Source organism: Squalius cephalus, assembly GCF_949319135.1.
Source record: "Squalius cephalus genome assembly, chromosome: 3".
In the NCBI taxonomy this organism is placed as follows: Eukaryota; Metazoa; Chordata; class Actinopteri; order Cypriniformes; family Leuciscidae; genus Squalius; species Squalius cephalus.
Genome location: NC_137124.1, coordinates 9,603,780 through 9,626,186, shown reverse-complemented (window position 1 = coordinate 9,626,186; position 22,407 = coordinate 9,603,780). Strand labels below are relative to the sequence as shown.

Genomic DNA, 22,407 nt, shown 5'->3' with positions numbered 1-22,407 from the left:
CTAAGGCGCACAAAGGAAATAGGTTATAGTATACTTAAACTGGAAATTGTAAACTGGAAATTCCAAATAAAAATTCCCATGTGCACGCAGTAGTTTCTCGTGAGCACCTTTAGGTGCTCCGTAACCATGACCTGAAGGGGGACATATTTAGAATTATACTAAAATACTTTTGTACTTGCTAAAAAGGTATGAATTAACAATCAGATGACAGAAGTTTTAAATAAGAGGCCTTAGAAATTTGCTTATCAATTATGATAAAGTAGGCTTTAAATGACAGTTGTTGAAAGAACAAAGGCAAATAAAATATGTCTTTATTTTTAGCTGTTTTAGCTTATTTTGGGACTTATTATTTTAAACCCTTTTGCCGTCCCCTTGGAAGTGTTCCAAGGCCCCTAGTGGGACCCGGTCCCCTGATTTAGAACCCCTGGTCTCTGACGTGTTCTCACAAATATGCCTTCTAAAATGTGTGTGCGTGTTTGTGTGTGTACTCAGGGGAACAGAGGAAGTGTTCCAGGCTCTGGAGGATAACCAGGTGACACTCTCTGTCATGAAAGCATCTCGTTTCGCCAAAGCATTTGAAAAGGAAGTTGACCACTGGGAACGCTGTTTGTCTCTGGTGCTGGAAGTCATTGAAATGATCCTCACTGTACAAAGGCAGTGGATGTATCTAGAGGTACGCACACACACAGAGCACTTCCTACAGTTTTATACAGCATGTTAATCATTCAAATGCTTCTCTTATGCTTTAAAAGACTATGGTTACATTATCCAGCTATACACAACACACTCCTGACCTTCCTCACACCCGGCTCTTTCTCAATAAACACCAGTCACATTAGATCACAGAGGGGTCCTCTCTCTACATGTGAGGCACAAACTCACTTCACTGTAAATGATTATCATCTCACACACACACATAGCGGAGTTCAGAGTCACACATCTGTTCTGTTGCAGCTGATGAGGAGAGTAAACCGTGGCTGTCAGCCTGGATCCCTGTGTGTACTAGTGTTTGTAAACACACCTATGATGGCTCCAACCGAGCACCACACTGTTTTATCTTCCCTTCTGTGCTTTTCTTCGTTTCGGTTGTCTGCTACCACATTCTTCCATTTTTCTTTCCTTAGAACATCTTTCTGGCAGATGACATACGTAAGCAGTTGGTTCGTGAGACGGCTGAGTTTGATGACATCAACTCCAGTTGGAAGATCATCATGGGCCGACTCGATGAGGACAAAAATGCTCTCAGAGGAACACACCACTCAGGTAATAAAGGGATGGTGCTGGATGATAAAAAATGCCTGACTGGAGAAAGTCAGTTCAGTTGACCGCTAGCTTGGCAACACTCCTGGGCAGATGGATGAAACGTGTCCAGGTCACATTTCACCTGGGAAAATATTTTATTTTGCATAAAGAACATAAAGCAGGTTAATCATTAAGAATTTTGCAATGCAGAATTATTTTAATGACAATGAAGTACAAGCATAATTCATTCAGGCATCTTACTCTTTTTTTTGGCAACTTCCATCATTCTTATTTCTGTAATTTCCAGACTTTTTTGTCAGTCTAAACTTTTTTTTTAAATATTTACTTGAAGTACCCTCTGAGATTAATATTATAGTTCATTTTTCAATAATTCAGTTCTCTGATGTTGGTTGATTTATGATTTAATTATTAGCTTTTTTTTCTCACTGACCCCCTACAGTTCCCTCCTGATTTTCTTTTTATTAGAATGGAAAAAAACATGTACAGTAAATGCAGAACAACTGTAAAGTACAAATACTGCCATCACGCACACACACATACAGTATATGGGCAAATGGGTTTTCTTGTATTCTAGGATTGTTCTAGTATTATTTTATTGAGAGTACAGATCCTACTGTTTAACAACATATTTTAGATCATCAATAAAATGTGACAACTATAAACAACTATTTTGCATCTTTTAGCATATCACATCAGTTTTTAGACATTTAGTATTGTATAGGTTGTTCTTGCTAATGGAAACCAATACTAAACATCTATAACGCTCTTTAGATTGAAAGGAGGGACTTCCTTTTCTACAGTCGACATATTGAGCGTTGCAGGTTCTCACAGTCATTTTTCTACTGGAAAAATGTGTTACACTTCTGAATACTAAGATGTGAAAATGTAAAGAAAAAACTGGTAATGAAGAACACATGTATGTTCCTTTTTTCTGTGGTCTCAGGTCTTCTAGAGAAGCTATTAGAAATGAACACTAGGTTAGAGGAAATTCAGAAGTCGCTGGACATGTACCTGGAGACCAAGCGGCAGGTCTTTCCTCGGTTTTACTTTCTGTCTAACGATGACCTCCTGGAGATCCTGGGTCAGTCACGCAACCCTGACGCTGTGCAGCCGCACCTCAAGAAGTGCTTTGACAACATTAAGAGTCTTCGTATCAACAAGGTGACATGACCAAAATCTTATACTGTATGAGCAGTTGAGCAATTTTATATCACATTATTTGTATATATTTGACATTTCATAAATGTATGGGATTCAGCATGAATATTAGTTTAATAATCTGTTCGTTTGTTTGTTTGTGTGTGTGTGTGTGTGTGTGTGTGTGTGTGTGTGTGTGTATGTGTGTGTGTGTGTGTGTGTGTGTGTGTGTGTGTGTGTGTGTGTGTGTGTGTGTGTGTGTGTGTGTGTGTGTGTGTGTGTGTAGTTTGGGATCAGTAACAGCAAGTCGGAGGCCAGTGGGATGTTCTCAGCTGATGGGGAGTTTGTTGACTTCACTAATCCTGTTCTTCTGGAGGGGCCAGTGGAGGTGAGTTTCCAACTCACAGTCCAACACAGACTTTCTTGACAAATGCATTCTCCATTGAGCTTCTCGTCTTGTATGTGTAGGCGTGGTTGTGTGACGTCGAGCGAACCATGCGCTGGAATCTGAAGGACTGTCTGAAGAACTGTTTCGGGGCTCTCAAGAAGATGCCAGGAAAGAGGAGCAAATGGGTGCGAGACTGGCCAGGACAGGTGTGTGTGTGTGTGTGTGTGTGTGTGTGTGTGTGTGTGTGTGTGTGTGTGTGTGTGTGTGTGTGTGTGTGTGTGTGTGTGTGTATGTGTGTACATGCAGCAATTACACAGCAAAATGTGCTTTGCTTGTCTATAGATGTTGATCACAGCCAGTCAAATCCAGTGGACCACAGATGTCACCAGAGCCCTCATGACCAACAAAGAGAGAGGAGATAAATCTGCCCTTAAATCACTAAAGAAGAAACAGGTGAGAGGAGCTGAGCAGTTACAGATTTGAGCTAGTGATTCACAGGTCACCGGTTCAAACACCTGAAAGGCCAATTTATGAATGATATAGAATTATGCTGCCATTGTCCTCTTGGGAAAGAAAGATGGTTGCAATAGGTGGATTGTCCCTGTATTAAATGTACAATAAAGGTCTGTAGATACCAAATCCAACAATTACATTTTTTTTTTCCACCAGCGACAGGTGGAAGAGTGTTTGAATCCAAAAAGGCATATCTAGACAGAATCTGCAGACTTTGTCCCCTTTTTCTGTGCCAATTTAGAAGGAAATCTGTAGGATTCTCTGGAATGGCTTACAACACGGTGTTAAATAAAGCTGAGGATACTACACACTTGTTAGTAGCTGAAAGCAAAATAAAATTATCCCTAATATTTAATTAACAAACACACAAGCAGTAGGGGATTTGTAGAATTTTGGGAATGACAGGTGTTTTGATTCTGCAGAAATCTGCGGAGTTCTCTGTGGAGTCATGCGGGCACAGATTCAATGCGAGTCTGCTAATAACTGGTGGATGAACTCCATAAACACTACTGACTTCACTCAAATGAGTTATTCATTTAATGTGTGTTTGTACTTGGAGCACAGGATACACTACATACACAAGTTAATTAAGGACGGCAGCTCAAATGAATTTAATCCAATCACATCTTATAAGCCAAAGCCAGTGAGACACAGAGAATGGCTTAGGCCTGTCTCTGTGTTTCTTTGAGAGTTGAGATTTAGTCTCAGAGCATGGCTTTTTGGGCTTAAGGAAGGTGGGGATTTTTTTGATGTTAATTTACATTTACATTACACGTCTCAGCTGATGTTTACCGAGTATGTTTGGAGTAACAGCGGCTAGGTTTGATCTGGAACCCCTGATCCATAAAATGAGTTTGCGTTGCATCTGAGTGTGCCTGTCTTCTAATAATGAGTGTTTGCATTGTGTTACCCAGGTGTCCATGCTCAGTCAGTACTCTGAAGCCATACGAGGGAACTTAACGAAAATTCTGCGCTTGAAGATCGTCGCACTGGTCACCGTGGAGGTCCACGCCCGTGATGTCATCAGCAAACTGGCCAAAGCGGGCTGTTGTGATGTCAACGCCTTTGACTGGCTGTGCCAACTACGCCTGTACTGGGAAAAGGTTAGGGGGAAGACAGGATGAAATGATGGAGAAAACATATAGAATAGGCAGAAGGTCATCAACACAACAGTCTAAATGTCTCTGTCTGTGTGTGTAGGATGTAGACGACTGCGTCATCAAACAGACCAACACACACTTTCGCTATGGCTACGAGTACCTGGGCAACTCTGGTCGTCTTGTCATCACCCCCCTCACAGACAGGTAACACATATGATCAATTTGAAACGATATGTACAGTCAAAACCCTTTCAGGCAAGTCATTTCACTCGGCGGCCATCTTTGAAACGCCTCTTGGGCAGCTATTTTAGTCATGCAAATACATCTCCTATCTCTTTGAATTGGGAAACATCAAATTCTCCAAAGCTGTTCAGCAAGCTTACGATTAAATTTCATATTTGCAATCACCAATGAAATCTGACAACAACTGTATCATAAATGTGGTTTCTTATGCTCGGATAGCGTTAAAAAAGTATATTTTTTCAGGCTGGAGCAGCCAATGCACATGCGATTGGCTCTTTTATTTAGTAGGCGGGACTTGTTCAGCCATATAGGGCGTTGCATTTCTTCCATTCATAGTAATACGAGTGCACTGCCTTTCTATATATGAAGTCTTTGGTATAGTGCAGGTCTTAAAACAAAAACCCTTATTTTAACATATAAAAAACCTTTGAATAAAATTCATAAAAAGATTGCAATCATTTTCAATCTCCTTTTTTTTCCGTCCCCCCCCCCCCCAAAATGGATTTGCCAGTTACTTATCTGTCCACTGCAAAAAGATATACCGGTAGTAATAGATATTTCAGAGGTACATGGTGCGTGAATTCTGAATGTTTTAAATGTCATAAGTAATGAAAAATAAAAAAAATGTCATAAACATTTAAATGTCATGAATATAAAAATACACTTTATTTTACAAAGTCCCCCATGGTGGGAAGTTCGGACACTTTGTTTTCATTATTTTTTTATTTTTTTTATCAATTTTTTTGGAATAAAAGTCAAGTCATTATGTGGTGACCAGAAATGAACTGATTGAACAAATCAAAAACTCTATATTTTAGGGTTTTGAGAAATGAGCCACTCTTTGTTATAAATGCACACACCAAACATTCTCTCAATCCTCTTTATGAAGAGATGCTTTTTTAGTTCCCATATACTCTATGCCAGGCACTTTACTGCCTGCTTTAATTCACTTTCTTGCCCAACTCATCCATTTCAGAAATGTAATTGAGTTTATTATTATGGTTTTTATTTTAGTTTTGTAATGAAATTCATACATCATATTTTTGTCAATAAAATAAAAAATTGTCAAGCATTTTATGAATGAAGCTTAAAATCAAAAGGTCTGTGCCCGGTTGCATGAAACCCCTCCAGTGATTTGACTAAAGAGAATCCCTGAGGTTAGGGATCTCTTTAGGAGCGGTGCAACAAACGTTGGTTGTTTAGTTACGAAATCTCCCACAGTTAACGGAACATAACGGACTGCTGACCTTTACTACAACTATACAGCTGTACAACTATATCTGAGTTATGGAGATAATTTAAAGGGGTCTGGCAGACATCACAGAGCTTCCTAAAATATGAACACTTGCACGCACACCGATGCCACCAAGCCTAAAATGCCCCGCCGAACAGAACTTAAAGAAACACTTCAGCAATTAAGGGGAAACACTTAATGACAACCTTTTTTCTTCCAACCGATGTTTCACCTAGTGTATCCTTAACCTTATAACTTGGATTTTCTTAACTTGAGGGCTTTGTCGCAACCAGGCCCTGATAACCAGTTCCCTCAGACAGAACACAGTAACATCCGAGTGAAGCATGTAGTATTGTACTCTCACTCTTGATATGTTTATTTGAGTTCATGTACATTTATAACAGTGAATTTTACCTGGGTGTCACTATGCATGTTGATGCATTAACACCACCAAGACCTCTGGCTGAGATATAATCACCTACACTCTCATATTATACTATAACTCTCATATTACTAGAGATAACAATATATTGTGTGACAGCCAAATCCTGCATTTGACTGATGTGATCAGCTGCTTTGTAATGATCATCATGGGGACTCTGATGCTGTTATCTGACTTCAGCCATTATCCAAGTCATTATGAGTGAGAGACAGGGATCATGTCATTAACCTTATCAGTCAAGATCTTACCTCCCCATCAGTAGAGCACACCTGCACATAGAGGAGGAGAGAGAGAGAGGAGCTCCAGATGTCTCTGTGTGATAATAGAACAGAAATGTGAATAATTTTGTCTACATGAAATTATGCAGAGATTCCAGCCAGGAAGTGGAGTCAGGAGTCAATGGCGGATTTCCTGTAGTGTGTCTTTAGAGACTGCAAAAAATCAGCACAGAACGTGCCTCCAGTGGAATGAAAGGAAGAATCTAATCCGGGTTTATTATGTTGAGAGGGTGACATCTTAAGCCCACTCAAGGACATGGACAATGTGCTTAAGCCTGTCTGTCTCTTTTCCATCTGTGTTTGCGCTTACGGATTCATGTGATTTGAGTGAATTTCAGTGTGTCAGTGTGTCTATCCCTGTTTCTGTTCTAGCCCTAAGAATTGCCAAGACATATTCCCAGAAGTTATTTGTTACAAATCCTCCTTTTAGTGGTGTACGTTAAGAATAATATGGTCAATAAAACATGATAAAGAAAGAAAGTGACAAATGTGACCAACTCCATGCATATCTACAGCATGTTTTTGCCTTAACAAGCCATGATTTGTCAGAACACATTATAAATGTGTAAATATCATATATGTCAGTGTATGTATGTATGTATTATTACAGAATGTGTTTGTTCTCTGTGTAGGTGTTACATGACTTTAACCACAGCGCTGCATCTGCACCGGGGCGGCTCTCCCAAAGGCCCTGCTGGAACTGGGAAGACAGAGACGGTTAAAGATCTGGGTAAATCTTTGGGCATGTACGTGATAGTGGTTAACTGCTCAGAGGGCTTGGACTTCAAATCTATGGGCCGCATGTACTCCGGGCTGGCTCAGGTATCCATTAAACCACATCATTCAAGCACTTAAACTCAACAACAGTTGATGTAGTGTTGCTGAATATGTGCTTATGTCTCCCTCCAGACAGGTGCGTGGGGCTGTTTTGATGAGTTTAACCGGATAAACATTGAGGTCCTGTCCGTGGTGGCTCAGCAGATCCTGTCGATCCTGTCTGCTCTGTCTGCGGGACTCAACAAATTCACCTTTGAGGGAAGAGAGATCAACTTGGTCTGGTCTTGTGGAATCTTCATCACCATGAACCCAGGTGCTCAAACTCACCATTGTGTTTCTCCATCAAGCCAACGTACTTTCTTCTGTGGAACACAAAACAAATCTCTTTTTCTCCATATAGTGAAAGTAAATGAGGACTGAGGCTGTCAAGCACCTTAACGACAAAAATGCATCAAAAAGCTTTGTCTGAAACAAACAGACATTTAAGTCATTAGGTACAAATAATCTTCGGTCTTCAATGCTATGACATTGATTCTGATTCTTAAACAAATAATTCAGACTGGTTTTGAAACTGGATCAATTGATTGATTGTTTGATTAATTCATGAAATCTCGCACCAAGGAGAACTGGGGAGGGTCAAGATTCTCAGTGAATAAACAGTGTATTTTGGTCTGGTTTTTTAGACAATCTCACATTATATGGCTTCAGAAAAAAATATATGGATTCATTTTCTAATACTTTTAGGGTTTTTATTAATGTATTTTAAGAGATTGACAGCCCAAGTCCTCATTTACTTTCACTATATGCAGAAAAAGGAGATTTGCACTCCTCAAACCTTTTATATTCCTCTTTTAGTGTGTTTTCACACTTGTCATGTTTGGTTGGATTAAAATGAACCTGGTGCAATTTCTCTGTTAGTGTGGTTCATTTTAATAAATGTGATGCACCCTGGTGCACCAAACAAGCGGAGCGAGATGCTGAAAAGATGAGTCTCAGTCCGCTTTCAAACGAACTCTGGTGCAGTTCGACTGAAATATGAACGCAACACGGACCAAAGACATGTAAAGGAACCAAGAATAGGACATGTCACAAGATGCGACACTCAAATAGACAGAATGCTCAAGCGTATCTATTTTTCTCATCATAGTCGCGATGTTGCCCATCACAGTTCGGTACAGGCATCAGAACCGCGTCTCCTCGCAGCAGATCTTCATTTGTGTGTGTGACGGAGGGATTCCTGTCGCTGTTTTGACTCCTTTACACATTATATAAACTCTTCACGAGTTCTCAGCTGGTCAAAATATCATCATATTTAGGCTACGCACACACAACGAGCGCATTTATCCACGGCACTCGACATTGTTTTGGACGTTTGGTAAGTCATGAAATATGCGTAATAAAAGCCGACCAATCAGGTTGTGAAAATATCCCATGCCTTTAGTGTTAAAATGCCATTGTGAACGCTAGGCAGACCAAGACTAAATGCGATCCAAGCGAACCGAACTACAAGTGTGAACACACCCTCATATTCCACTGAATACAGTCATACAGGTGAAACAATATAAGGGTAAGTAAATGTTGATTTTTATCATTTTAATTTTTTTTTGTTGATCTATCCCTTTTAATATCTTTATAGAGTTGGCAATATATGTTTTAGTCTGTGCTTTTGTGGTTCTCATTGCCTTCCTTCCTCTCTTGTCTGTGTTTGTATATTTCTTCTGTAGGCTACGCTGGTCGCACAGAGTTGCCTGATAATTTGAAGTCTATGTTTCGGCCGATCTCTATGGTAGTGCCAGATTCCACCCTTATAGCTGAGATCACGCTTTTTGCAGAGGGTTTCAATAACTGCAAGGTACATTCACTCACACACACACACACACACACACACACACACACAACTTCAGTCTGATATATTTATTCTGAAAGTTATTCACCAATTCTACCATTAAAAAATGGAGTGTGATTTTGCACTCCTTTCTTTGACACTTAAAGGTTTTTCTTTTTTTGTAAAGCATCATCTTTTTTAAATCATGTCTCATTCACTGACAAACTTGAGAGCAAAACAGAGGCTGTCCATTTTAAAACCTTATACTTAAAGGTGAAGTGTGTAATTTTTTGTATGCTAAACTACTTTCTCCTATTCCAAACCTCCAAGTATCTATGATTCACACATTTTATTATCCACCAAGGATCATTTAGGGCTGTAACAACAGACCCCTCCTCAAAAAGCAGCACAATGAAGCATCATTCATGTCTGTACCGCTAACACCACTCATTAATATTGTGTAATTGAGTCATTTCTGTAAGTTCAGAGTGTATGAAGAAAACAGTTGTTGAAGGAATTGAGAGAGCTGCTTATTATGGGATATTAGATTCTATTGAAGATGGCGGAGATCAACTCAGTTATGCAAACACAGATGAACTGGCTCACACACACACTTACACACTCCAGGGGGCTGATCCTGCCATCGGATTACCTCCAACACGCAGCAGGCATGCCAATTGTGAGTTTACGCACGCATGTGCGCGAGAGACATCCGACCGATGCATAATGCCAACCCCTTCAAACACACACTCCACAAACACACACCCCTGTGGTTGACCAAATCCAACAAGTTTCCACTGGCTGCGTCCCCTCTCTTCCCCCTGCTTGCGCGCTCCAAACGGGAAGCCTCATTTGTTGATGCCGTACACAAGCCCGGTGGGCTGGCAGCGGCACAGGCATGGGGAATTGGACTCAGAATTACAAATAATGGACTTGAGATTAAGAGAGCTGGGAAGGGAACCAGCACCGGCCCCAGCCAAGCACAGAATGTCAATGGCAGATTTGATTGTCCCGGCATACTCGGCCCTCTTCCAGACACCCATCTGCATAGTCAATACGGCAGAATCATCGCGTGCTGTCGAGAGAGAACTATCTTTGCAAATGAAAGGAAATGGACATATCAATGCCGGCCGTGTTAGAGAGAGAGAGCGGGAGAGTATTGCCCCGACGCACCGGAGTGTGCAGGTCTTGGTGTTATGAGCCATAACTGACAGCGAGATGACCGTCCCCTGCGAGCCCATAGTCTGCTCAGCCTAGCGTGACTTTGGCGCGTGTTTCCGTGTGTGTGCTCGCGTGAGCGTTTGTGCCGGTGTAAGTAAGACTGTTAGCAGGCGGTGTGGAAACGGAGCTGACATGGTAACCCTCACACACACACAGTGACTTCTGCCTTCTGTTACATATTCACGGTATTCATGGACACACACATACGCTCACTTGTATGCTTCAGCCTTTTTTGCATTCTGTCGCTCTCTCAATCACACACATAAATAGCAGCCATTGTGTTCATCTGTCATTATTTTTCATTTTAAAACAATTGTGCTTTTTATTGTTGTCTTTCCAATAATATTTAATAAATTACATCTTACCTTCAGACTGCTTATAGTTTATTCATGTTGAATTTACATTGGTGAATCATTGCTAACATGCAATTGCATTATGGGCATTAAGCATGTGTATTGAAGCTCCTTTGTCTAATTTAAAAGCCTAAATTAAATCTGTTGATCATATAAAGCGATCGTGTCTCTTTAGTAATTTTGGACTAAACCGCTCATTTCATATAGATTGTTACGATCTCTTTATGAACTTTTTGAAGCATTAAAGTGTCAGTTGCGTAATGCGTAGCTGTCAATGGAGGGACAGAAACCTCTCAGATTTCATCAAAAAGAGCTTCATTTGTGTTTCGAAGATGAACGAAAGTCTTCGAACGACATGAGAGTGAGTAATTAATGAGAGAATTTTTACTTTTGCTGAACAATCCCTTTAATTAATTATTAGATTTTCATCAACTCAGGAACCCACTGCAGTTCCCTCACAAGCCCCCAGGGGTTTGGGAAAACCTGCTGTAAAACAGTGGCATACAATGCAAAACATTACCGATTGGTTTGTAACACACTTTTTACTTAAGCTCTCCAAACACAATGCATTTTTGCAAATTTGACAAAACCTTTTTGAATGCAAACCTCTTTTGAATCATTGTGTTTTCTTGAGGTTGTTCGTCTTACTGACTTTGATTTTGATTTCTTGATCTCCATTCTTTCATAGATGAAAAAATGATGCAATAAAGGTTATTGAATTTGTTCATTTACACCCCTCTCACTCCCTCTCATGCTCTTTCTTTATCTGCCCGTCTGATATAATACTGTATTACTGTCAGATACATTACTATACCTCTTCCCATGGTTTCTGTTAGCTGTGGGTGTTCAAGGTCACATGATCCATTTTCTTAAGAGATTTCTATAATGTTAATGTCAACTGAAACTGTAGACACTGTTATTTTCTTACCAAATGCTCCTGGACTTATTTTAGAAAATTCATATGTGAACTTTTCACGATCCAAACAATTCCCAACAGACAAAATCAGCTCTTGGCCTAAATTTTTCTCCCCCATTTTTCCAGTTTCACTCAAGAATATTAATGGGTTGTGAATGCAGTCTAATGTAAAAAAAAAAAAAGCATTGTTAGACTTAGTCTTTGTCTCTCGTTGTCTCTCTCAGGTTTTGGCTAAGAAGGTCTTCACTCTGTATTCTCTGGCAGTGCAGCAGTTGTCTAAACAGGATCACTATGACTTCGGCCTGCGAGCTCTCACCTCTCTGCTTCGCTATGCTGGAAAGAAGCGCAGAGCTTGTCCTGACATTGTCGATGAAGAGGTGAGGCACACAAATATGCAGCATCCAATAAATCCAGAAACATTCCTCTCAGAGTCCTGCTTCACCTGAATACGCCTCAGTGCACGTTCAGTGAAACAGACAGTTTCTGTGTGTTTGTGTGTGTGAAGTGCTAATGCTGAGAGAGAGACATGTCAAAAAAACTTGCTCCTCTCTGGATGTGATAAAAAATTTATCAAAGGGGACAAAACCTTAAAAGAGAAGTCGAAAAGGACTCCATATGAGTGCTCATCTTGCCACTCTCAATCTTTCTCTTTACTTCAATATCATCACCCATGGAAAAGGTGTCCCATGTTTATTTAAAGGTTCACATATGTGTAAGGTATGCTTGTTAAAATAAATGTCATTCGGAAGCAGTATGGCTACTGCTTTTGATTATAGAAGAGCAGGAAGGGCAGTTTTCAGATGTATCTGAGACCAATGCGGTCTCCTGCTCATAAATTAAGGTTGACATTTGGTTAAGTGAAGCTGGCCTACCTTAGCTTTGAAGATGTATTAAGCTAATTTAACATCTTTTTTTTTTCCTCATACCCTTTGACCTCAGATCCTGCTGATGTCTATGAAGGACATGAACATTGCTAAACTAACCTCTGTCGATCTGCCACTGTTTAACGGGATCATCCAGGATCTTTTCCCTGCCGTGGAAACGCCCACTATCGACTACGGAAAGGTAGCATGTCCCGTAGCGTTCATCTGGCCTCATAATGGACTCACAAAGCAACCGAAAGTCTGTGTCTATTTGTGTGTGAATGTGTGCTCATGACTCACAGCTCTTAAAAGCATATATTTTTTGTGTTTTTGATTACACCCGTCCTATTTTTCAGTGAACAGCTCTCACACAGGCTCTCTCTCACTGAAACACCTTTCAAAAGATCCATTAAAGCCTGCCGATATTTTCCTGCCCTGTCTGCACACAATTCACACAGTCCACTTCTTTAACACAGATAAAGGCCAATGCAAAGGTGTTAGTGGGAGCTTAGTGGATAATATTCTGAGAAGCACCCAAAAGGTTGCTGTTTTAAAGCCAAGACAGTCTAATCTGTGGGCTGGAGAGTTACAGATATCCCAGTTTAACTTTGTGCCCTTGAAGTGTGTAGTGTGTAATGTCTGCGCCAATAACTCTAACTCAGGACATCCATAGAAATGACTTACTTATAGTTGTCTCTGCACTTCCCTGCTGAGAAAATACCTTAACCAGCCTAGGCTGGTTTATTGGTCTTAGCTGGTCTCCCATCCTGGTCAGCCTGGTCTCTTGGCTGGTTTTAGAGCAATGTTTCTCAACCTATTTGACTCCATGGCTCCATGTACATCTTTATGTTTTAGTGTGTTTCATTTTTTTCTCCCACAAAATGAAAATTCTGTCATCATTTACTCACTCTCAAGTTGTTACAAACCTTCTTCTGGTGAACACAAAAGATGATTTTTGGAAGAATACAGTTGACTGTAGCCATTGATTGCCCTAGTAGCCTTAAGGATGAGTAAATGATGACATAATTTTCATTTTTGGGTTAACTATCCCTTTAATGTAACTAAATTTAAATAATTTAAGGACTTCTTGGGTGCCCCCTGTTTGAGAACCACTGCTTTAGAGAGGTTTTAGAAGGATTTTGACATTTTTCAGCTGGTCAGGCTGGGAAACCAGCGCTGGCCACTTCACTAAACCAGCTAAACACTAGCTTGGCTAGACTGCGAGTCCAGCTAGACCAGCTAAAGATCAGTTCTGGTTGTTGTAAGAGGGGTTTTTTTCCCCAGCAGAGTTTAGACTGGGAAAGAGATAACATTTTAATATTTTCAAAATGTCAAATCTCTTTAAGCATGACACTTTATCTCTGGTCAACTCAGGGATCTCTATTTTAGTACAAACTGTATACAGTATAATATATATATATATATATATATATATATATATATATATATATATATATATATATATAATATACGTGTGAGGCTTCTATCTAAACCTTATCTCTCAACTTTCTCTGGATCAATAGCTAGCTGTGTTTTATACTGTATACAATATAAAATAATTATTTAAATAGAGAATGCAAAGCTAAAACTTATATGTAATTGATATATTTGATTCTTAAAATGTTTGAGAACCATCTTCAAGCACTTCAAAACCTGGCTTATTAAACCGCCTTCTGTTGTTTTGGTTAATGCTTTGTCTAAATACACATTTAGCTATGTAAAACATGCCAAATGAGTGTTTAAACCTGTTCTGCTGAATACAGACAAATGCTCTTTCTGAGAAAGAGTTTATGGAGTTTGCGACTCAGGTTTAGAGATATAAGGCAGATTCCTCAGAACGTCTGCACAGCTGCTTCCTGCTCCTTCCACAATCAAATGCGACACAGACACACACACACACACACATAGACAAAAAGTAGTATATTTCTCCTTCTCTGCTTCCACTCATGCACATCATAGTGTTTTTATTGCTGTTATATTACCCATCCTGCATCCTTATCTCCACCTTACTCCAGCACAAGCGCCTCAGAGCCAATCCCTTTATTCCTCCTCTCCATCTGTTTAACGAGTCGAGAGAGAACTTCGAGAGGGAGATTAAATTAACCCGAGAGTTTAGCATGGCTGCTTTAGTGCCTCTGGAGCAGTTCTGGTTGGTGCGACTTCACTCAGGGGTGCAGTATCAGCGGGTGTTTTTATTAAGATGGCCGCCCACCTCTTGCCAGTTCATTTGTCTTTAGTGCTTCAGTGAGATTCACCTCCACCGAAGGGATGTTTTTCCATCATGGAAAGAGTTTATGCAATGTTATGAAGCAATTAGCACATATTTGGTTATCAGAATTTCAATGTCTTACACACGTTTTCTTTCCCTTTATCACTAGTTGAAAGAGGCTATAGAGGCAGAGATTCGTCTGAGCGGTCTCCAGGTGACCCCATTCACCGTGACCAAGGTAATTCAACTGTACGAGACCAAAAACTCCCGACACTCCACGATGATAGTGGGGAAGACTGGCAGCGGCAAGACGGTCACGTGGAGGATCCTTCAGAACGCCCTCAGCACCATGCACCGCAACGGAGTACCCGAGTTCAACCTCATACGTGTGAGGCTTCTATCTAAACCATATCTCTCAACTTTCTCTGGATCAATAGCTAGCTGTGTTGCTTTTTTATGTTGTCTAGAGTGCAACAGGTCAACGCAAGGTTCCTCAATAACAAAGCGGGCCCGTTAGCTTTATCGAAATGAGTTGTCTCCATACATGACTAGTTTTAAGGGCAAAGATCATGCCTCTAAAACAAATGTCTTCGCAGCAGCTGTGTTAGAGCCTAAGAGGCTACGCCAACCTTCCATCCCTCATTACCATGAAAATGAACCGCCGTCAGCGGCCGCGCGATGCATTTACCACCAAGACAACTGAGTTTCCCTTAAACACTCTTCGCTGTTTAGAGAACATGTGGCAACAAGGGCTTAACACTCATTAAAAGCCCCCCTGACAGACTCGCGGCTCACTCGTGGGTGTTTTGACAATGATGGCGTAGTCAAGACGGCAGCTAGCGCTAATTGTCGCCGCTTATGATCTCTTTCTTTGCACAGTTGGTTTGGCTCACTCCACCAAACCAACCAGCCACTCCACGCTGTGCTTTTAACGCAGTCATCGGCTGAGACTCCTCATGTCTAAAACCGTGTGTTTAGCGTTCATGTTTGTTCTGATCCTTTTTGTTTTCGCTTCTGTTGTTTTTCCCATCTTCTTGATTCTTTGTAACCCCTTTCACGTGTCTCATCCTGGTGCGGATAAAAATAGAAGAGTGGGGGTTGGGGTGGGGGAAATATGTGTTTCTCAGGTTTTTCTTCTTTAATGATGTTCCTGGAGTGTGTGTGTGTGTGTGTGTGTGTGTGTGTGTGTGTGTGTGTGTGTGTGTGTGTGTGTACGAGCGAGAGATGCAGGTGAGGTCTGAAAGATTGTTTTTATGCTTTGTTGATATTCTCAAAATCTTGTTTTTCTGTATAGACGCCATCCAAATTTGCCCCCTTTTGTACTGCACCCTATAACATGTTATGAATAGTATACTACTCTTACCGAGTTTAGTTCCAACCATGCTCCAACACACCTGGCTGCAATTTTCAAGTAAAGCTAAAGAACCTGATTAGTTTATTCAGGTGGGTTTAATTAGCGTTGGAACTGCTGGGACGAGAAATGAGGGACCCTGTACTTGCTAAATTAAACATTTAACATAATGAGGTCAAGTGACAACATGCAGCATGCTGTTAGTTTTGGAATATTTGGTTGCGTTGAGAATAGCACATTACCCATTACAAAATTAGATTAAACACATAAAAATAAATAGAAATACTAAAAAACTAAAACAAAATGCTAAGTGAATACATTGTTTAACATTTCATCTCATCACAGTTGAAAAGAGTTGTGCTGCCTAATATTTTTGTGGAAACATTTAACATTATAAATTAGGGGTGTAACAATATATCGTGTCACAATATATCGAAATACAAAAATATAACAATATGTATCGTGGATAGTGACAATATGTATTGTGTATAGTTCACCCAAAATGAAAATTACTGTGTGTGAAAAAAATCAAGTTTACAGAGTTTTAGTGTCAGTACTACATTAAAATACTATATAATGTATAATAATGTAATGGGGGAATATTTGTGGGTCCTGATAATGCCAAATGTTTTATGTTACCAGTAAAAAGTGGCCTACGTTATTTAAATATATCTAGTCTGTGAAAGTGTAAGCATATTCGTCTACAATAATTCAGTATTTTCAGCTTCAGAATCATGAATATTTTTATTCTGGTGTCTCTATTGTTCTGTACATTGGGTTATAAGTCCAAGCCTATTCATTTACACCCCTAATGTAATAGCAAATTTAGCATTTTAATCAACAGTACATTTTTTGATGACCTTTTACCATATGTCTTGGAGTATCGCAATAATATCGTATCGTGAGTTCAGTATCGTGATATGTATCGAATCGTGACATGAGGGTATCGTTACACTCCTATTATATATATATATATTAAAGATATAAGTATATTTCTTCAAGTATATATATATAGATATAATCTTACATTAATCTTAATCTTCTAAAAGTCACTGTACACTGTAATCAGCACAGTATTCAGTAAGTGTAAGGTAGCGTTCCATTCTGAACATAGCCTAATTCTCTCCCGCTCTTTTCCTCCAATGCTTTCGCCCCTGTCCTTGTCACTGTCTAATTCTCTGTGGGATTGGGTACCTGTGGTGACTGTGTGTCTGTGTGGGCTTGCATATGATTCTAAATCTCTGTTGGTTTACATCTCTAGGTACTCTCTGCCTAGTGTGCGTAATTCTCTACAGTTTGGGGGTCCATCTTGTTCCCCGCTCTCTCTGTGACTCAAGCTGCCATTTCTATTGGCATCCTCCCTTTCTCTCTCCCTCCTTCTTTCTGTCTCTCCATCTCTCGATGCCTGTCTCCTCTTTCATATCTGACTCAACACCCCTCCCTCTTTGCATATCTATTTCTGGTGCCTATCTCTATCTCTCCATGCAAACATCACCTCACCCTGTTTCCTCATTACCACCACTCCGTATAATACACACACCCACCCTTGAGTCTCCTGTGTGTCAGTCTCTCACCGCTGTATGATTTCACCTCTGTTTGCTTCCTATCCTGTTGTTGAATAATTCCCTTTTTCTTTAAACTCTGACCTTTTACCTTTGCTGATGCCCCTTTAGGAGTGTCCCCTGAACCCCAAGGCAGTGAGCCTAGGAGAGTTGTACGGAGAATACAACCTCTCCAGCAATGAGTGGACGGATGGCGTCCTTTCCTCACTCATGAGGGCGGCCTGTGCAGGTACATTTTGTCTTGTCTTTGTTTTCTTTATAAGTGCAGTATGTAAGAATGACAACTAGTGGACGAAATAGGTACTGCAGTCAAATTCAAAATATCGGAGATCGTCGTTTCTCCCGCAACTGCTCCTCAGACTGGACGGCGCTCACACGGGTTGCCAGTTTGAGGACACGTAACAGGAACGAGCGCAATGGACAAGGAAAATTGGCAACATGCAGTAACACAGACCAAACATTCCAGCCTGGAAACGCACATTTCAAAGTAAAATAACTGGCTGTAGAAGTGTTTTTCAGAGGAACGAGTATGTGGACTTAGCATGTTTCCTCAATATATGCAAACAGATTATGGTATTTTTATGCTTTAGTAGAGTGAAAAAGTTACATACAGCACCTGTAACAAGCATTTCAGTGCGTGCTGTACCCTGTGTAAGCTGTGTAAATGTCAACTTAACTTGAGTTTAAAGATAGAGAACAAAAAAAAATGGGTACACTTTGGATTCAGACATTTGTTTGGATCGCACTCATACAGTGTGTGCATATAAAGACAGCAGTTGGTGGAACAGTTCTGCAGAAGTGCTCTTTAATCGTCGCTCTCGCACTTCTCTCTTCTTCACATCAATACAACGTCAAATACATTTCCCCCTAGAACTGTCAAAACGTGCTAAAGAAAAACAAGCTCAGGTGTCTCATTAAAGGGAGAGGAAGCTTCTTGGTGAGTCTGTTTTGTGCCCATAGTATCGATTTGGTTTTAGCATGAAAGAGTATCATTTTAATGATGGACGCTTTAATGATATAATGCTGAGTGATTTCCAGTATAATTAAAGTTTTAAAAAACACATTTTTGGTGTGGTCCTACTTATGGGGCTGTGGAGGAACATAAGACTCAAAAATAGAAGAAACTCTGCTTCTAATTCTAGTTAGCTAGTTTAATGCTGGTTGACAAAGAATACAGCAATAATTGCTAATAACAATAGATTTAAACAAGATCACTCATTTAGATTTGTCATTTTGTTTTTTTTATTGAATGTCCTGTAATGTATTTTTGAGTGGCACATTTCGGAAGTAAGAGTAAGAGGTGTTGTGAATGCCGTTTCATGTTGACTTTAAAGCTTGTGCTCATCAAGAAGTTTGCATGTTGCTGATAGCAGGCGCTCTGCGACGTCAGTTGAAGCACTGACAGGGGAAATGAATCCTGATGTAACAAGAACAAACAGAAGTGAGAAAGAAAGAAGGAAGCAAAGAACGCGCGAACGTGGTTGTAGAAAAGTTTGCTGATTAGTTTTCTTTCCTTTTCTTTCTTCACCATCCCGTCCAGCCTGGTCTCTGCCCATAAACTCTCTCTGTCTCTGTGCCAGTCTCTAGAGTAATCACAGGAAATCACAACGCTTGTTTTTTCCCAGCCTTTCTCTTTGATCGCTATACAGCCTGCTAAAGCAGCAGGGATTGGAGGCGTGTTTTTCGTCAGTTTTTGTACTTTCGTTCTGTGTGCAATCCAATTTGAAGTTATATTTCTTAATGATTGGTCATCCAATGTACACATGCAAGGTTATGTCTATTGTGTCTCAAAAACATATTTTTATTTTATTTTATTATTTTAATGAATTATACGAAATTCATGTTTCTTTATTGCAGTGATCTCAGTGTTTTATGAATTGTAGCTGCTGTCACACTGATCTGATCTCTCGCTCTTTTTGATGTTGATTATTCTGAACTTGACCAACATACAGCTCAAATCCCCTCTCTTTCCATCTTTCTCTCTCTTTCTGAGTTTTTCACTTGCAGTTTAGTTTGATTTATTGGCATGACAAATAGCTGCATTTGTATTGACAAAGCATTTGCAGCTTATTGTTGTAGAGCAATGACAATAGTGGAAAACAAAGAATGGCTGACAAAGAATCTGCTCAGAATGCCTGCTGGGATTTCTCTCATAAGTCTCTATATGTGTAATATTACAGAGCAGGTCTGCAAGAGTTTAACTCTTAGAAACCCAAGCGCTGAGACAGATAATGATTTTTTGATTTCCCTTTAAGCAGTTTTTAAGAATCTCACACCTCATTGAAGCACTTGAAAATACTTGAAAAGGCAAATTTAGAGGCCTGCCGCTTAAGATCGAAGTCTGCTCTGGAAAATAGATTGTTTAAACTTCAATATGTTCTTCTCAGAGTTTTATTGTTCTTTTCAGAGTTTTATTAGGCTATGTTAGAAATCATTTTACAGAATTGAAATGAGCATTCACAGCGTGAATGAAATTTGAAAAAAGTGTTACATACAGTGGGTTTCTGATGGTTAATGTGTGTGTACTGCTCTGCTCCTTTGAAACGGTCTGACAGAGCCAAAACTGTGCCTTTCCCCGGGTGCTTGTGTTTCTCTCTGGACTCTTCCTCCCTCTGTTTCTCTTTTAATGTTTCAATGGGCTTCATTGGCATGACAAGTCACGGTGCATTTGCCAAAGAGAATGAGTCAGTGAGTATTAAAAAGAGAAAAATGCTAAATAAAAGGAGAAAAATATTAATTAAGCACTAAGGTGCATTAGACCATGCTGCATTGTGAATATAATACAGCACAGCCTTGAGTTCATTATTGCTCATGTAAAGCAATTAGAAAACAGAGTTTTTATAGAATTTATTTTTATTAAAACATTATTCTGTCATCATTTATTCATCCTCATTTTGCACCTAAGCTGAATGGCTTTCGTTCTTCTGTGTTATCAAAATATACCTTTTTTCTCATACAGTGGAAGTCAATGGTAACCAAAACAGTTTCAATACTAGCATTCAGGAATGACTTGAGGGTGAGGAAAGGATGACAGAATTAAAAAAAATATATTGTTAAGTGTCCCTTTAAGGAAAGATAAAAAAAAAATTAGGTTTTTAAAGTGAAAAATGTTTTGTGGTAAGTTTGCAGTTTTCATTCATCTTTGTATTGAGTCATAGTACAACTCAATTTTGTTTGGTCTGCTTCATAAGAACAACAATTTATTTAGCTCTTTGTTTATTTTGCAATGTTTTCCACCTACTACTTCCCATTGCCGGGTTGTTTGCTGAGTATAGACCTAGTCAAGATGATTCCCATTTTTTTGGCCAGATAACATCACATTTTACTTTTCCTAATGCGTTTAACTTTCATCTGCATTTCAGTGTTGTTTAGTCTAATTAATGATTCTGTAGTTGAACCTCAGTCTGTAGTGAGGGGCTTGTTTTGTTTTCTCTGCTCAACTCTTGAATTCACAGGATTTTATAATGGTATGTTCAGAAACCAGAAAAGTTGTAAATGGTTCCAGAATTTAATTGCCTGTTTTGTGTCCTCATAGTTAATGGATATTGGCCTAATTATACCCTGCATGCATTATTTCTGGAGTTCCATGTACATGTCCATGTTTTTTTTTTTTTTACAGAATACAACAGGCAAGGTCTCAGTTGGTTTTTTTTTCCCATTTGGCGAGTTCTTGGTTTGTTAGTGGACCACACACCTCGCTGCCATAAAAAGCAATGGCCTCAATTACGGCTTCCAATATTTTCAGCCTAATTTTAATTGAAATCTCTACAGGACATTGCATTTTTATGACGCAGTGGGCCCTGTGAGCCCTTCCTCTCAATTCATTCAGGGTTGATGTTGCCTGTGGACCTGAGTTTCAGGCCTAATTGTACTTTGATGAATGTGTGATATAATTGGATATGAGTATGTTTGTCATGCATGTACTTATGGAGGTCAATATTCTAGTTTTTAATTTTAGATTTACTGCCAGGGTAAATGGTCCAGGTCTGTCAGTACTGTTCTAGTAGGTCCAACTTTCGCTGTAATTCAGAATCAGAACCAGATCATGTGTGTAGATAAAGCATTTCTGAGAAACTACAGATGTGGTTTGAACTGGGTGGAAAATGCTGGGCTTATCCAATAACTCTGTGCTACTAGGAGAGTGGGAGAGATTTTTTTTTATAGCTATATTTTTATATAATTTTTTTGAATGGGATTTCAACACTTAAAATCATATTTATAAGATTCATTATCATTACACATTCAGCTGGACAGGACATTATTGGGAAATAAACCCGTGTCTGTCCAGGTGGTCGGATCTTGTATTACCCCACAGGAGTCTATTTTCTATTAATGACCTTCTGACTGTTCATTAAAATTCTTATTAAATGGCTACTTACTTAATAAATGAATAAATGGACATGTAATATAGGTTTGAGTTCAGTCATTGATTCTGAAAGAGGCCAGAGAGTGATTTGAGAGATGTTGGAAATCGGTTGGCACGATGGTCAATGCAGTTTAGGAGCCATTACACAAAAATATTTGACTGCTGCGATCGATCATATTCCAGAGAGTCGTGTTATGATGTCAAATGGTTTTTGATGTCAACTAGCAGATAGAATGAAAGGCTTTTATAAAGTTTCAGGCAAAAATCTTGCAATTTTTTTGTGTGATATTTATTTCAATAAATGTAAGTACAGAGGTATAATCAGATGTTCTGTTATCTTGTTATTAAAAAGTCCATTTTACTTCT

General features: G+C 39.5%; 1 protein-coding gene across 1 annotated transcript in view; it reads left to right on the top strand.

Annotated features, from left to right (window-relative positions):
- The window catches only part of dnah2 (dynein, axonemal, heavy chain 2), a 154,784-nt gene that overhangs the window by 83,129 nt on the left and 49,248 nt on the right, over window positions 1-22,407 (top strand). Inside the window, exons 29-43 of the mRNA XM_079867707.1 lie at window positions 493-673; window positions 1,125-1,263; window positions 2,207-2,424; window positions 2,687-2,788; window positions 2,869-2,994; window positions 3,131-3,241; window positions 4,216-4,404; window positions 4,502-4,605; window positions 7,231-7,420; window positions 7,508-7,688; window positions 9,100-9,227; window positions 11,915-12,067; window positions 12,630-12,755; window positions 14,932-15,150; window positions 17,787-17,904. Of these exons, the coding sequence (XP_079723833.1) occupies window positions 493-673; window positions 1,125-1,263; window positions 2,207-2,424; window positions 2,687-2,788; window positions 2,869-2,994; window positions 3,131-3,241; window positions 4,216-4,404; window positions 4,502-4,605; window positions 7,231-7,420; window positions 7,508-7,688; window positions 9,100-9,227; window positions 11,915-12,067; window positions 12,630-12,755; window positions 14,932-15,150; window positions 17,787-17,904 (2,285 nt within the window). The remainder of the gene's footprint in view (window positions 1-492; window positions 674-1,124; window positions 1,264-2,206; window positions 2,425-2,686; window positions 2,789-2,868; window positions 2,995-3,130; window positions 3,242-4,215; window positions 4,405-4,501; window positions 4,606-7,230; window positions 7,421-7,507; window positions 7,689-9,099; window positions 9,228-11,914; window positions 12,068-12,629; window positions 12,756-14,931; window positions 15,151-17,786; window positions 17,905-22,407) is intronic.